Below are 17,522 nucleotides of genomic sequence, written 5' to 3' on the forward strand. Positions count from 1 at the left end.
TAAAATTTTTTAAAAAAGTAAATTCTGTGATAAATCAGTTTTTCATGGCACATTAAATATAAATGTTATTTCGATGTGTTTGGGTTCTGTACTATAAAATTTGCTTAAAAGCATATAGATTTAATTACAAAATGTTGTTTTAAATATACATACATTTGCATGTTTCATATAATAATCATTTGTTATATTCAAAATTTATACTTTTATTACAATACTAAAATGATATTTTCAAGTTTAATACAATATTTTACCTAGCAGAATATAAATAAAATAAGTTTTGATGATATTTTTATAAAGGTCCAACATTATGTCGCAATTATATTTTATATATAATTAATTAATCCAGGCTATGTACTATATCCGGTTAAAAATCATTAGGAATTATTTACATCGATTTCTTGTCAGACTGATAAATCGAAGCAAAAATATAAGTGGCGATTAAGATCATCATCGATGTTACAGATTATACTATTACTTTAGATTCTTTTTCTCATCTTCATTATTATTTTTTTATCGTATGGAAGAGATAGGCGCACAGGTGCACAAGCGTACACTTCGCTACGATGCACAACGCTATCGACCGTCGAACTCCCCAGTGCCTTATCGGATGGTCGTTAACCTGAACACTCGCTATTTCCTTCCTTCTACCTTCCTTCCATAGGCGACTCATCCTTTCCGCAATCACTAAGATCGTCCATCGATAGTCCCCCAGGGCAAATATTCTTCCTTTGAGAAATGAAACGGAAAACGCGGCGTCACATGAGAATCGTCGTGTTCAGATTTATGTAGCGAAAAGATAGTGTTTGAAAGACTCTCGTTGCACATATTCCCTTTTTTATTATAATTTTGTTAATGTATTTCCTTACTAATTAAATATTTTATAAATTATTCTGCAATATAATCTTTTCTTGTGACATTAAGCTTTTAGACATAATTAGATAAGTTTTTTTTTATGATAATAAAGTTAATAACTTTTTTCAAGTATGAAATACAAGAGATAAATGATAAAATAATAAATGCAATATTATTCTCTTGTTTTATTTTCTGGTAATAATTTTGTAAAAAAAAAAGCAAAATAATTCGCCTTTACAAACGATAATAGTACCAACTTGAAAGAATGCGAAGCACGTGCGAGAAATCGTGACAACGACAATCACACGTATAATTTAACACGGCAAACAACAATGGTTCCATTTAAAATGAGATAAAACTTTGCGATGCATGTTAAAACGCAAAGCACGATGTTAAACTAAACGATGTTAAAATATTAATTAAATATAAAAATATAAATTAAAGAAGAAAAAGAAAAAAGATTCTACAAATAATTTATTTAAACTTCAATTATAAGTATATCCAAAACAAAAAAAAAACATATTAAAAACATAAATGGATTAGGATCGTTACAGGATCTAAGTCTAAGACTCTTCGCAATCTCAGGACTTTAATAATAACCTTTTTTTATATTAAACAAATAACATAATAAGCCGAGCTAAGTATTTTTTTACTTTTTAAGGATAGCATCTCGCATATCTACCCTCCGTGATTATTTCTTTTATTTCTTCGCCAATGGCGACGACGACGTCGACGAGAGCGGGAAAATAGGAGAGCACGAGGAAGCGAAGAGAGGAGCGAGATTTTTGGGTCGGCTTCCTGCGGGCCTCCGCTGCGTTCGATGCCGAGCGAAGCGGAGTAGTCACGCTCGACGAGCCCGAGGCTCAGGCTCGAGTGTTGCTCGTCGACGGTGCCCAGTCTCCGGATTAATGCGCGGATTCAAACACACTCGGTGTCTCCAGCTATGATCCAGGCTAAAAGAGAAAATTTGACGCGTAGCTCGATAATCGATGGCGAATGACGCGAGTGTGTCCGCGGAGCGATTGATTTCCGAGCAATTAACGGCAATTGTCTCCGTCCTTGTCGTTTCTAATATATTCCAATGATATTGACTAAATTAACGTTACGTTAGTTCTAGCTGGATATTATAGGCTGATCGGTTGTGGACATAAACGCGGCATCAGATATAATAAATGCGAGGAAAAAGAATTGCATTGCGGAGAATGAAATAGCTTCGGTGCGAGTGTATGAGAGAAAAATTTATGGGAATTCAATATGAGAAACTAAGTGCTAGAGTCAAGTAAATAAATACAAAGTACTAATGTAAAAAAGAGAAAAAGGCTGTTTCAAGTCAAGGCAAGGTCGAATTGTAAATAAGAAAAGAAAGACGCAAGAATTGAGAAAGAAGAAACGAAAAAAAGAAACGTTCTGAAAGGAGAAAGAAGAATTTATATTCTGATTTATTTATAGATTTATTTAACATTTATTTAACATTTTTTGGACATACCAAGATGACAAGATTTACTTCATTCTTTGGCAACTTTTCTCCAGATACTGTGACCAAACTCGCGATAGAACGTGGCGAACGCTGCAAGGTTTGTTAGAGAAAGAACAGTTTTATTGAATTGCCTAAAAATTTGACTAAATACAGATTTGAAAATAATTTTGTTGGACTATCAAAAGAATTATGTAGGACATTCAAATTGATAGCTAGAATATCAAAAACTTTTGTAATATTATTACTTTACTTAAACGTCTTACATAATAATTTTTAATAACAACAAAATTACTTTTAGATCTATATGTGATTAAATTTTTATAAAAATTTTTATTTTTATTAAAATATCTAAAGAATTTTATTAAAAATTTTAATAAAAGTTTTTAGATATTTTGATCAAATTCTTTCCACTCTTCACACTCTTCACTATGCGTATCAATCACAATCGTAAGATAAATAAAAAAATTAATAAGTAGAAATCTATTAATAAAAAATTTAATCGATAAATTTACGTAATGCTTAATAATTATATACATTTCTTAATCTTATCTTAATCTCTATAGATGCATGAAAGATTGGCATTCGTGTTTTGTTTATATTTATGACAATTGCACTTATCTTTAATGACACGTAATCTATAATAATTAATAAAATATAATGTCCGCTTGTTCGATTAGCGCCAAAGATATCACAATCATGGATTTTTCCATCACCATCACCATATCGAGCTTGTATCTTGTTATCACTCGGTACATTTTGTAATATAATACTCACTTGAAGATAAATTCTATTTGTTTTTAAATTATAACTCAGATATCACCACCTCTTTAGAAATAACGGTACATGTTTGTACGAATAGATTAATCGGGAGTTTTGTCAACGTCCTATGTTTATCGACGTATCCCGTTTTTGCAATTTAAAAATCTGTCTCTCCGTTTCCAATGTTGGGGAACGATAAATTCGCGACGATTTGTCGGCAACCCGTTTTCGAATTTTCATCCAAAATCCATGATTCCGATGGCTGGACAATACTTTATTTTCCAGATGCCATTTGACGCAATTTTCTGCATATCTTAAACGCAAAAAATCGATTGATGCTCATGGTGATCATTAAAAAAAAAAAAAAAACACATTCCAGAACTTCACGAAATATAATGAAACTGTAATATCTTACATTTGTATTTATATTTGATATTTTTCTGGCTTTGCAATTGTAATCTTATGCACTTAGAAAATTCTAAAAGAACCGTATGAGGTATGCAATCCAGGCTATTCTGTAACGATAGAATATCAGCATCGTTATATCATTATTCTGCACCATTATCATCTCTCGTAATCGCGTCTCTTACACTTGGCTGCGCTCGATATGAATATATCGGTGTTAATAAATTCAACGCCGCGGGTGTTACGAAAATGCGTATACGGGAGAGTGCCTGTGGGATCATTTATTTTAAAGCTTCCCGGCTTTCGCGGATCAATTATCTCTGCACGCGAAATTGGGTCCACGAATTAGCCATAGTCGCGCAAATCGCGACTAGAGAGAAATCGCGAACAAACGAGGCCACATTTAGAAACTTTATCAATAACGAACGCAGCAATAGATGATTAAATCCTTAAACAATGAGGGACAGTCAAAAGCAATTTTATATTCAACGTACGTATTACAAGACTCGTTTAAATTTAATTTACATTATTTATTTTATTCATTTTATATTTTTTTTATCATCAAAAGTTACTGTAAAAATTAAAAAAAATTTTTTTTATTAGTTATGTAATGATACGTCGATCAATTGTTAATTTTAATTTCCCTCCTGTGTCAGGACTAACAAATTTGACGCTGTTTCAGCATTTGTTTAATTAATGCAATTAGTCGTAAATCTTCAAGATAAATTTTGTAGGATGAAAATCTCTCGTGTGAGATAAATTTTCGAAACGATTAGGCGACGAAATTCTAATTCTCAGTGGTCAGATATTATTACCGGGTGTTAAGACCTGGACAATAGTAGCTATTCGAGGAATTAGGGACACCAGTGCCGTGATATCTCTGTATACGCGCGACACGAGGAAACGATTTGATGCTTTGGGAAGGGAAGTCTGCTCTCGTAGGAGGGCACCGTGCCAGGAAGCCGATATTGCTGCGAACGAGACCTCGCGGAGTGTGTTTGTGTGCATATATATGTGTAGGGTGCAACCGGCTCATTGCCCGACAGTTAGCTTTCATCGAAAGGTCATGCGAAATTGATTATTGGACTGACGAAAATCTTTTATTGGAAACTGTTTGGGAAGCTGGAGTCGTTCAATTGTCCAACAAAAAAAGTTTTACTTATTCAGAAATAAAAAAAAACTTCATTTTATATTTACTTATAATGTTTACTCAAATATTACTCAAGTATTTTCAAAGCGTGTGTCCGAATGTGATATTTTTAAGAGTACAATATACTGTCTATAAATAGTTTAATAATTTATTTAATAATAAATAGTTTAATTATTACTTATATAAAACATTTTTCATTTTTACATTTTTCTTTTTTAAATCTATAAATTTATTGTAATAAAAATTATAAATTTTAATAAAAGTTGCAAAAAGTATTTAAGTTTCTTAATTACGTTTTAACTTCTAACAATTTAAAATTTTCTATCAATTTTACTTTCTAACAATTTTAATTTTTTATTTAACTTGACACTTTTGCGATGTAATCTTTTAATAAATTATAAAACGTTTACAAGTATTTGATTTCAAGATTAAAGCAAACAGGCAGCGCAGTGCAATTCTTTTCATTCTTTCGTGGTTTTCGAGTCATTGTTGCGGTTTACTCTGGAAGAGTCTTCTTTAGAATCTCTTCGTATAAAAAGATGAATATGCCAGAAGATTGGTCTTCCTCCCTTTGTGGATGTCAAATAAAATTAACAGAAAAAAAAATAAGCAGTCACAGAATAGCTCGCATGCAACTTTTGTACAACGAGACAGAAGATAAGAAATAATTGTTATAACAAATTATACATCGCATTATTAGTAATCAGTATTCTTACTTTTGATAACAGTTGCGCAATTATGTCGTAACAAAATTCACAAATAATTCATATATTCCAGGAACGAATAACAATATATCTTTGTGTACTAATCGTAAATTAATTTTCTATTAATATTCAATTTGATTTGCAGATTTCTTTATCTGTAAATAGATAGTTATTTTTCTAATCGCTGCAAATAATTTCGTTCTATTGTGTTCGAATAATCATAAATTGAATTTCCTTGTCTTATTCGCGTGTGCTTCGCTAATAACGTCCTAATAAATCATTATCATGTTTACGCGATGAAAGAGTGGATTTTGAAGATCTCTTGTATCGTTGGAAAGATAAAGATAAAGATTATTTTAAGGCGTGAACGATGCGAGAACATCGTTAAAATTACGTGTCACGAATTCTTAATCAGATGCACGATTTTGCTAATTCCTTATCGGAGGAGCTCGCGCAATATCAGTTGACTGCCGTCAGCAGTCGCGACTAGTCGATTCGGGTGCATCGTAAACGTAAGTATGTACATAGTTGTATATTGTTGTACAGTCATGTAAACTGTGTAACATATATACCGGATCTCGTGAATGTCTTAACGTTCGATAGCAATTTTCTGAAGATATCTTCGGAGAGAATCGCGTGTTATTTTCTCAGTCACAAATCATGTCTATTCGCTGCGAAGAAAGGGGGTCACAGCCATTCGTTATGGAGAAATAGGCAATGAGATTGACAGTTCTAGCATGTGACGCAGCATAAGGTTAAACGATAAGCACTGATTATTAGTCATTAAATATTAAATAAAATCGTAAGAAAGACAATCTTTTAAACTTTTGCGTCATAAGTCGATTTTCTGCAAGTGTTCACAATTGCTCGCTCATAGAAAATAATGCGAGGACACCAACGTTAAGAAGAGTCAATTAATCTTCGTGATATTAAGTTAGTAATTAAAATTTAATTTTGACAACAGTTTCTTAAATTATATTACTTGTATTTTCTGGAAAAATTTATCAAGCTAGCCTCTATGTTTTAAATATATTTAATCCCAAGTTTTACAAAATAATATTTCTAAATTAGCCTGGCTTTAATTTTTAGAATTTAATTTCGTGAAATTGCTTCGAGATTTATTTAATTTCAGTAATCTGAAGATCTCAATTACGAATTGCTACGGGTGCTAATTCGTTTGTTTAGGAAGGTCGCAGAGGGATGTGGCACTTGATCTTCTTGTTAATCGGCAGCGCGATGGCCGGCGAGTCCGGACCAGAGTCGCCGCCGGAGTTCTCTGACGCGACGATTAAGATCGAGGCGCCGTTGCCTTATGAAGAGGCATTTCCGACTCCGCTTCCTGGTATGCTGTATCCCAGAGAAAGTGAATCTCGAGAGGTAAAACGTGACATCACAACAAGTTGATCTTTTAATGCCATTCGAACCTGAATCTGAAATACTCGGATCTGAGATAACCGGCTCATCTTTTCACACTTGCCAATTCAAAGAAACATCATCAATTCTCATGTTTAGAAATTCGCGACTTTCACCATTTATGTCTCACTTATCAAAAATAATTTTGAATATCTTTAATTCTGCGTCTCCAATAAAAAAATGTATTACATAATATAAGTTGAAAAAAAAATTTATGCAATTTTATAATATTTAAATGATAAGGATTTTTATAATAAATGTGAATGCAAAACTTTGAACTGTTATTAACTTCTTTGTTTCTTTTTTTATAGGTAAGATCGCTTGATGGATTATGGGATTTTGTCGTGTCGCCTGAAGGAGATGCGTTAAAAGGTTACACAGAACGATGGTTCACCGATGATTTATCAAAGGTATCGTATTCATGATTTGAATGTGAAATAATAATTGACAAATAATTGACATATAAAAATCAATAAATTGATATTAATAAATATTGATATGAACAAATAAATATTAAAAATTAAGTTTTTATTATATATCAAGTTAGAGTAAAAAGAATGTATAGCAAAAGAAAAATATGATTAACAACTCAATAATTAAAAAATTAATGTAAGTAAAAAGAAATATTTAATTAATTAAAATTGTGGAAAAACTTTAAATTAATTATTGATATAAAAATTTTCTCTTATCTTAAGATTGACATTTTGTTTTCAATATTTTTTTGCAAGCTATATGATACATAATAGTAAATTCATTTTCAAATATTTTTTTAAAAATCCTATTTGTAAATTTTTTCTGAAAACGTTTGTGGAATTCAAAAAAAAAACAAAAAAAGTCTATCATTTTTACAAGTTTTTATTTGTTTTATTTCTTTATTCTTTATTATTGTTTATCTATTTGCTCGCTTTTATTATTTTTTATTGCGAACTCGGGTCACCAATTTTTATGTTGTTATGTTTGCATCGCAAGAGTCACGTGCATTTTATAATCTCGCGTAATAGCACGTTGTCCATTTGTTATTACTCAGTCATTAGTGAAGATCCGTTCGCTCAAGACTTGACCGGTTTTACAGGTCGGCGAAATGATGAAGATGCCGGTACCCTCGTCCTACAATGACATTACGACATCGCGAAATCTCAGGGATCATGTCGGCGGCGTATGGTACCAGAAAACCTTCTTCGTACCTTCTTCTTGGAGCAACCAACGCGTTTTCGTAAGATTCGGCTCGGTCCACTATCTCGCACAAGTGGTAAGTACATACGTATGTTCATACGAATTTTTCATTCTAAAAGTAATTTTTTTAAAGTATTTATCTAAAGTATAACCTACCGAAAATTTAATAATTTGAGAATACGAACCAAATTTTTGTACATCAATTTAATTTTGAGATCGCTTTAAATTGAATTAATTTACAGCAAAATTTACAGCCAAATCTGTAACAGAATATTGTATAAATTATTAAAGCTTATTGTATAAATTAATAGATAAAATATGAAATTTACTTTATAACTAGGGTTACGGAAAATATATTGAATTCTTCAGAAATAAATCTGGTTAGATTAATAAAATATCACTATCATATTACAATCAAAAATTATGTTACTTCTGCGATAGAGCATGCAACTGAATGTATCTGAATTATCATAACTAGAATGCATGCAATCAGATTTATCTGGTTGTCTCATCCAGAAGGCAAGTAATCAAATGTTCTGATTATCTTAATCCTTTATGTGCATTTTGATGATGCAGTGGGTGAATAGCGATGTGGTGACTAATCACGAAATGGGCCATTTACCCTTTGAAGTGGAGATCTCGTCGCACTTGATCTTCGGCGGCAAGAATCGCATTACCGTTGCCGTAGATAACACTCTACTGCAGACCAGCGTGCCTCAGGGCAAAATCGTGGAGATGGCCACTGACAACGGCACCAAACATTTACAGACGTATACTTTTGATTTCTTCAACTATGCCGGTATACACAGGTAAAAGTCCGATTGATTCAGACGAGATAAATTGAACAGTCAAAGATCAATTCTATTTATCTTTAGTACCTTCCAATTGGAAATAATTCCAATAACATTTGCAGCTTTAAGTAATAACAAGAGAAATTAAAAATTTCAATATAGTTTTTGACATTACTTATATCTTTCATTTTTTTTTTTTGTTTAATTAACATCAAATTCGTACAAAAAAGATGTTTCTCAATTCCTTTCAGTTTATTTAAAACAAATTTGTTTCAAAAATAAATAAATTAAGAGGAAAGAATTTCATTCTTGCAAATAAATCTTCAATTTCTCGAAAGCGGAATTAGTTTAAAAATACAGGTTTAACACAATTACCGGATAAAGAAAAAATACGTGACAGATGTAATTGCGTTGTCGCGTCTCGCAATTACGTTACGAAGGACCTTTCGAGTTCTCTGAAGCGACACGTAAATTTCACTCGCCACAAATAGATCTCTATCAAGGGCTTTGTGGAATGAACAATTAGAAAGAATATTCCATACGTTACTCGACAATCGAGGTCATACGTTCACGAGATTTTTGCTATTCTACGAAAAAAGGTTTCGGTTTTATGACGCAGAAGAATAAAAATGAACAGTCAGACTATTTTAATTACATAAACAAATGTAATACGACAATTTGCAATAATCATACAGTAGTTCCGGCGATTCAAACGGGCGATTCATATTTTTATTAAGATATAAATCAAATATAATACAAAAGGCTTATTTATAGAAAAATTAATACTTGTAATTAAATATATCTATGAAAGTGTTCTATTTATTTAACTGTTATATAAATTAGATTTAGACAATATTTCTGATAATTAATTATTTTATGATATATATTCTACACTGTTCTTTGTAATAATAATTATAAAACTAAGTCTAACAAAATATTTAATTATCCTTCTAATGATAAAATTTAAAATCATTCTTTACTTGTGTGATTTTTGTATTTGAGATTTTACGAGATTTTATTGAAACAAAAAAGAAAACATGTTTATCATATGTTGCTTCTGAATAATAAATTTTATGCTAAATCTAAAATATATGAAAAATGTGATCTTGAAATATTTTGCAAAGGTCCGTTTTGCTGTACACCGCACCACGCGTTTACATCGAGGACATCACGGTGAGGACGGGCCTGATCGGCGATATGGGAATCGTCAAGTATATCGTACAGCCAGCCGGCTTGCGCGAGGGAGAGATACCTGTTTGCAGGGTCACGTTGCACGATGCCGAGCACGCTTTGGCCATCAAGGAGCCCGTTTACGGCCTCTCCGGCACCCTGAAGGTCCCGCTCGCCAGACTTTGGTGGCCCAGAGGCATGGATCCCAAGCCAGGATATCTATACACTTTAGAGGTACAAAATCTGATTTTCAATTTTTTCGAGACAAAATCAACTCTAAGATAATGAAAAAAAAAAAAAAAAGGGAAAAGTTTGAAAGAAATTAAAAAGAATATTTTATTATACATGGAAAATTTAACTGACTGAAATATTAATCTATATAAATTATTTAGAATTATTTTAAATTCTATTTGCGCCAAAACGACTCGTCGCTTTTTAGGTGAGATTGTCGGTAGCAAATGTCACCAGACCGGACATTTACCGATTACCAATTGGCATTAGAACACTGGCGTGGACCAACACGAGTCTCCTGTTGAATGATCGACCAGTATACATGCGTGGTTTCGGCAGACACGAGGACTCGATTATCAGAGGACGTGGTTTTGACCTCGTTACTGCTGTCAGAGATCACGAACTGCTTCAATGGGTCGGTGCTAATGCCTACAGAACCAGTCACTACCCTTACAGCGATGAGGTCCTCGACATGGCCGACAGGTACCGGAACAATTTTTCTGACGCCAGAACAATTATTTATTATTTAACTTCCGCTTTTCTTATATATGTATTTCGCTCTGTTATGTTTTATTTCTACTTTGTTAAATTTTGTTTGACTGAATTTTGTTGAAGACTGGGTTTCCTCGTGATCGACGAGTGTCCTTCCGTCGACACGGAAAACTTTTCGCCGTCATTACTCTCGCGCCATAAGGACTCGTTATCGGAGCTCATTCGCAGGGACAAAAATCGACCCTCCGTGATCATGTGGTCCTTAGCCAACGAACCGAGGACCCAATTGCCCCAGGCTGAGGAGTACTTCAAGCAGATCGCCCATCACACCAAAGCGATCGATCCCACTAGGCCAGTCACCATCGCTATGGCTCGTGGAGTGCAGGTGACGTTGCTCATAAATAAATGTATTAAAAAATAATATATACAAATTAAAAAATAAATGATTCTAATTTGCATTTCACAAAAAGCATGAAATTTTCGCTCAATATTCTCTGAAAAAAGAGAGAAAAAGAGAGAGTTTTTTCAAATCTTTCATAATTAAATCTGAAATTGAAATTGTATTTTAATAAAGTGAAAGTTATATTTTAATACAATTTCAATTTGTTTAATTGATTGTAATTCTTAATTTGCAAAAGCTTTTCAGTTTTTATCGAATCATTTGTAACATGAAAGTTGCTGATAGACTTGTAAATTTTAGGAAGACAGAGTCGGTCAGTTTCTCGACGTGATCAGCTTCAATCGTTATAACGCCTGGTACAGCAACCCTGGTAGAATGGATATGATTATTGACAGGGTTCAAGGGGAAGCCGAAGCCTGGCATAGAAGATATAACAAGCCGGTACTTATATCCGAATATGGGGCCGATACTATGCCCGGACTCCACGAGGTAAAACTCAATATAATTGCGAAAGTTATCTTTTTATATACATTGTGTTTTTATCGTGTTATAAAAATAAAAAGTAAAAAATAGAAATAAACTCCAGAAATAATATATAGAATGAAGAATATAAAGAAAATCTGTAAATATGAAATAATTATAACAAAAGAATGGGTGTAAAGAATAACAAAATGAAAAAAAGAATAAAAATGAAAAAAACAATTAAAATCCACTACGTTCAACTACGTAAACTTTTATCTTATTATAGCAATGCAATTATTTAATTTAGAATGTTTAAATCAATTCTCTATATTATTTTTTTCTTATAAACTATTTGCAGCTACCAGAATACATATGGAGTGAGGAATACCAGAAGGAATTATTTTCCAAACATTTCGTAGCTTTCGATCGATTGCGACGCGAAGGCTTCTTTATTGGCGAATTCATCTGGAACTTCGCCGATTTCCGCACTGCGCAAAGTAAGTATTAAATACAATCATATTCATTCATTATTATATTTCTTCCTCCTTAACAATTTAATGTTGCAAAAATTTGCTCTGTCATGAATCGATCTCACAATAAAACTCGTACATCCTTTTTATTATTTCTATGTATAATTATAATCGAAAAAACTAATTTATTTCTAATCGATCAAATCAATAACTTTAATTTACAAGAATAATTTTCTTAATTTAAGAGAGATATTACTCAAATAAATTACTCAATTAGATTTCAAATAATTGACAAAAAAAGATTTCTCAATAAATAAATATTTGCTAATATTTGTGCATTGCAGCGTTTATCAGAGTGGGTGGTAATAAAAAAGGAATTTTCACGAGAGATAGACAGCCGAAAATGGCAGCTCATCATGTTAGGAGGAGATACCATGCTCTTGCAGCCGAATTAGACGGTGCACAGATACCGGAAGACGTTGAGAATTACATTTCGGCCTATCATTCCCAACACTGGGAACTTTGACCGAAAAAAGAAAGAGGAGAGATTAGAATGCGAAAATTGCTTAACAAAAAGTCTTAATTCTTGACAATAAGAAATTACATCCTGTTCGTTTTGTACCTCGATATGTAAAAGTTGCACCGATAACTTAACATAGAATTATTCACCTAATGTACGCATATTCTCTCATAAAATCATTTATCCCACAAAACATACAACTCCTTCATTTATTCATTTAAGACTCGTTCACATGGAAAAAAGAATGTTGTATAATATCTTCGCATTATTCGGTAATTTGTGAATTTTTATATTCCGTGTATTCTTACAATATACATATTTTAAATATAAAAAAAAACAGACTTTTTCCTGCCTCGACATTTTTATAGTTTGCTGAATACATTTATAAATTATACTAAATAAGTATTACATTTTTCTTTAACATCACAGCCTTATTATACGCAACAATAATATAAGCTTAGAAATTATTTATTAGTATGGCTTGGCCTCGTCTGGTGGTTCTACAATCTTTAGACAGGCATCGGCCATTTCCGTGAAAATGGGTTCTTTCATAGCTAATGCTATCGCTTCAGTAGGATTTGAACTATTCAAAATTCCCTTCATGATGTCACGCAATTGAGGATATTGAAGGCATTCTTTAAGTTCCTTGCTGTGACGCAATTGCTGCAACTTCTCTATAGGCACTGTATCTTCCGTTGGAAATTCATACTTCTGTGTACTAACATTTTTATTTTCTTTGGACTCTTCAAGTAATATTGGAGATTCACAAGGTTGAGTTTTATGCTCTTTGCAACATTCTATGGAACAACTGAAACAAACGTTGACTTAATTAGATATACATAAAAGATATGCACTATTGATTGAATTAACTTGAAATATAATAATCACATTGTTTGTTAAAGTATGAAAACTGAAGCATAACAATTTTTTCTTAAACATATGAAATTCATGCAAAATATTTTGTGTTATTTGTAGAAAGCATAACCTCTAAAAGATACAATCAACAATTATACTTACTAAGGTTTCTTGCATTTCGGACATTTATAAGCAGCATCTTTCTTCTCGCAAACGCAACAACATTTAATTGGCATGATTTAATTAGTTTGATAAGTAGATTGTTTGATTCACAAAAATGTCAAAATGCAAGCACGTGTCACGAGAGCATTTACACGATCACGTGATCCGCGAGCATTTTCACGCATAGGGCGTCATCTGCAAATCAATGAAGGAAATAAATTTAAAGTTCTGCACGTGTAATTTCTATTTTTAATCAAGAATGGTTTGTATTATTAATTACGATACTTCAAAGACAGAAGTTTTAATAAGCGACGTATCTCGCAAACATTTTTTTACATCTAAAAATATATATGAAATTGATGTTACATATTTTTTATATATATCCTTCTTTTTTTAAAAAATAGATCATTATACAAAAGGAGTTAAAAGGAGTCTTAAAAAATTTTTGATTAATTTTATTAATCAAAAATCAGTTATTTGCTAATCAAGAATTATTATTGAATTAAATTTATTTTGAAATTTTCTTTGCTTCAAAATAGAATTAATTCAATAATAAGAAAACGATTTTTGCAAACAAGAAAATAATCAGCTAAAAAAATTGTGTCTTGAGTATTTTTTAAAATACTTGAGAGAGTTTTGAGAATTTAATTTTTTTTGAAGTTCAATTACTTTTTGCTTAACCTTCAATTATTACTTAAACAATTTTGTTCTATATTTTCATTTCCCCGTTACTCGTCATCGTTATAATGCGCTTCAGTTTGACAAGAAACTTTTCATGGAAGTTTAATGAATTTCGAATAGTCCGGAAATGTTTATCAGACAATCTCCGAAAATCGGGCAACTTTCGCGTAATTGAAATCAGTGGCGTTAGAAAAGTAACGTCCGGAATTCGCGTTCGTATAAGCATCGCAGGGAGAGAAATTACGGAACAGGACGATGTCGATTTTGAGAAGGAGAAGGAGAAGGAAGAGGAGGAACAGGAGGAGGAGGAGGCGGAACTGGCCTGGATCTCTAAACGCGATCTCGTGGCGGATAGCGATGGAAATTTCGCATTCTTGCGGCGCGAGAGTACGTACGTACGTCACGCGCGTGCCGGACACGGTGCGTCAATCGAACACGCGCGATTCCGACGTGATTTCATTTCACGTCACGCGAGAATCGAATCTCGCCTTACCGATTTTATCGGAGCGCGAGAAACGGATCCCGTTTCGGCGTAAACGCGATTCGAATTTTTGTCCTCGACCGAGCGAAATTTTCTTCTTGAACGACGACGGGAAATGCCATTTCGCTTCGCAACGCGATTCCCGTTTTAACGCGAATAAAACACCTAGAAGATTTGCTTTATTTCTGCATAATCTGAATATTTTCAAATTGATATGTTAATATCGCATATACAATTTTATAATTTATCAATATGTAATTTCTTGTGCGATAATATGCATTGTTCATTTTTAAGTCGCATTAAGTGTAAAGTCGTAACTTTAAAAAAATAATATATAAAATAATCTATAAGTATATAATAAAATGTCTATTATTTACAATATTTAAGTATAAAATAATATTTTTAATTATGTTATATTTAATTATTTATACGGCATATATATCCAAGTACAACACCAACGTTTCCAACTTATCAATATAATTTTGAACATTTCGATTAATATAAACATCCTTAAAAAGTTATTTCAATAAACACAATTGTTTTCAACAAACAATAGCGTTAATCGTGATTGCTATTCTAGAATTTCAGAATAATTCTACAGAACGATTAATCTAAGAAACATCAAATAAAAATTTTCTTCTGAAATGCAGAGTCTCCGTGAGCTTCACACCTGATTAAATAAGTCTCAAAAAGAAACTTATTTATTTAACATGGCACCTTAGAAAAAAACTTGTAAATTTATGTTAAATTATGTCCAGTGTGTAAAGTTCAATTAAGTTGAGGCAGAATTTATTTTGAACTGTGTTGAAGGCAAATTTGGTTTCCTGTAATGTCTGTAAATTATCAAAGTTTCTCATATCAAAGTTTCTAAAGAATTCACGAAGAGGCTCGAAGTATTAACAACAAGTATTGACAAAAGACTAAAATCGACGAGGTCGTCGTCGTTGAAAGCTCTGAAACTTTCCTCCCGAGGTTGGTGGCCATGAGTAGAGCTCGCGCGCCCAAGGTCATTGATTCCACGGACAGTTCCGGCTCGGTTTCTGGGCCAGGTTAACCGACGATCCCGCGACGGCGACGTCCGGAATACCTTCGCTCGCCGTGACGTCGGCTCGGCCTGATACGGTAGACCGGTAACGAGCCGGTGTAACTCAACAACGGATTTAAATCAGAAGCACAGACGCAAGTTCAAGGTCTCCTCTAATCAACTTGGCGAACGAAATAGTTATTGACATTATTTGAAAGAAATTAATTAATATAATTTCTATGAAGAATGCTCGCTTCATTTCGTGGATGCGATCGACATTCCGAGTGAGAGTGACCTCTCGGAATTTTTAAGCGAGTCAAACTGTAAATTAATTATTAAATCGCTATAGTTAAACTTAAAATGTGCGCGTCGGAAATAAGCGGCTTGTAAACGATTCCCCGACTCGTAGTTCATTTAGCTAATATATAAATTATGTGATCTTGCCATTGGAGTCTTACTCGCGAACATTCTGCCGCGTAAAATCCGAGTCAGCCGTTCATTCACTGAGGCCTCGTTCCAGGGGGGGCATTGACGCGGCGCGGCACGTGTTCCACGCGAATATAATCCTTTGGGATCTCGAAGAGATTCTAAAATAATTTCCGCGCGAAAGTCCGAACATCGCGCACGAGAGTCTCAGGTGCCGATCTCGAAACTCAGATAAACAAACGGTACGGTAGATCAACGGAGCTTCAACAGATTAATTCTTATCACCGAAGAAAAGAACCGAATAATTTTTGTGGGTTTGTAATTGAACTACTTTGTAATCAACTTTGACATATATTCTCTTTGAGAGATTGTCCTCTTGCCTATTCTGTTCTTTTAGTCGAGGATTTCTGTGAATTAACTGTTAATTAATAAAGTTAGCTTTCACCATGAAGGTGATTGACCGTGTTTGATGAGCAACCGACGACGACGACTCGACACTGTTAATTGACTGCATAAATCGCAATACGAATGATAAAAGCGAGCTCGTGCCCGAAGATGGCATGCGGGTTTACCTTGAGGAGGTCGCGGTGCGTCAACCTCATCCTCTTCCTCTTCTTTCCATCTGTGACGACAAGAGAATGCGATGACCCAGCGCCAGGAAATCCTCCTCCAGGTGGTCGTGCCGAATCGCGATTGTACGTGTCTCAGATTTCAGATTACTTCGTGCACGGTATAAAAGCCTGACGATTATATAATAAAATAGCATATAATTAATATAATCAAATTTTTATTACAAATAGAAATTTATCATTCGCGATTATCTTCAATACGGCTAATACGGCTAAAAATTATTTCGGTTTTCAATATACTTAAATTGACGAAATAATGATTTCCTACTAAAGTCGATAAAACTTTCAGATAACAGACTGTAGATAAAGATAACTTGCAAGAATTTCGGAGCTACACAAAATGATTTCTGTTAATACATCCCTCCTTTCTTTGCTGGGATGAAAAATTTAAAAAAAGCTCTACGTAAAGAAGACATGTATATAATTACGTCTGACGGAAGCTCGAACGGAACTCCTCGAGATGACTCGCACACTTGAGGAGATCTCATCTCAGAGCGACCGCGGATACGATGACAGCATCCGGCGATGACGTCATATGGCGGAGTAGCGGCGGCGGCAGCGGCGGCGGCGGCGGCGGCGGCGGCGGCGGCGGCGGTGGCAGGGGCGGTGGTGGCGGCGGCGACAGTCGCGATGATCGCGTACGATGACGTCGGCGATGATCGCGGATCGGCGGCAGCAGTAAGTAACAGCAGCAGCAGGAGGAGGAAAGAGCTGGAGCCCCAAGCCGAGCCGGCAGGAATCGACGGTGCACCGTTTCGTCGCGGGGCCAGTTCCTTCCAGATCGCCGTGTCGTCG

The 17,522-nt window shown here is 33.8% G+C and overlaps 2 protein-coding genes across 3 annotated transcripts; one reads left to right on the plus strand and one right to left on the minus strand.

The window, feature by feature from the left end:
* The first annotated feature begins 1,675 nt into the window (after positions 1–1,675).
* LOC105434151 (beta-glucuronidase) lies at positions 1,676–12,813 on the plus strand. Of its 2 annotated transcripts, XM_089083040.1 has the most exons (12): positions 1,676–2,131; positions 2,302–2,426; positions 6,533–6,724; positions 7,072–7,170; positions 7,833–8,009; positions 8,510–8,742; positions 9,849–10,128; positions 10,334–10,608; positions 10,741–11,002; positions 11,318–11,506; positions 11,838–11,976; positions 12,294–12,813. In XM_089083040.1, exons 2-12 carry the CDS (start codon positions 2,343–2,345, stop codon positions 12,473–12,475), a joined length of 2,112 nt encoding a protein of 703 aa, XP_088939166.1. In that variant the 5' UTR covers positions 1,676–2,131; positions 2,302–2,342; the 3' UTR covers positions 12,476–12,813. The 2 variants fall into 2 exon arrangements, with proteins under 2 accessions (XP_088939166.1, XP_088939167.1); XM_089083041.1 differs by lacking the exons at positions 1,676–2,131; positions 2,302–2,426 and adding an exon at positions 5,763–5,859.
* On the minus strand, positions 12,735–17,266 carry LOC105434044 (zinc finger HIT domain-containing protein 3). Its single transcript, XM_011649614.3, has 4 exons — positions 17,156–17,266; positions 16,671–16,838; positions 13,487–13,681; positions 12,735–13,277 (listed from the first exon to the last, which is right to left on the minus strand). Exons 3-4 carry the CDS (start codon positions 13,558–13,560, stop codon positions 12,941–12,943), a joined length of 411 nt encoding a protein of 136 aa, XP_011647916.2. The 5' UTR covers positions 13,561–13,681; positions 16,671–16,838; positions 17,156–17,266; the 3' UTR covers positions 12,735–12,940.
* Between the last annotated feature and the right edge of the window lie 256 nt (positions 17,267–17,522).

Source organism: Pogonomyrmex barbatus, unplaced genomic scaffold, assembly GCF_055798465.1.
Source record: "Pogonomyrmex barbatus isolate J1 unplaced genomic scaffold, ASM5579846v1 scaffold7, whole genome shotgun sequence".
Classification (NCBI taxonomy): Eukaryota; Metazoa; Arthropoda; class Insecta; order Hymenoptera; family Formicidae; genus Pogonomyrmex; species Pogonomyrmex barbatus.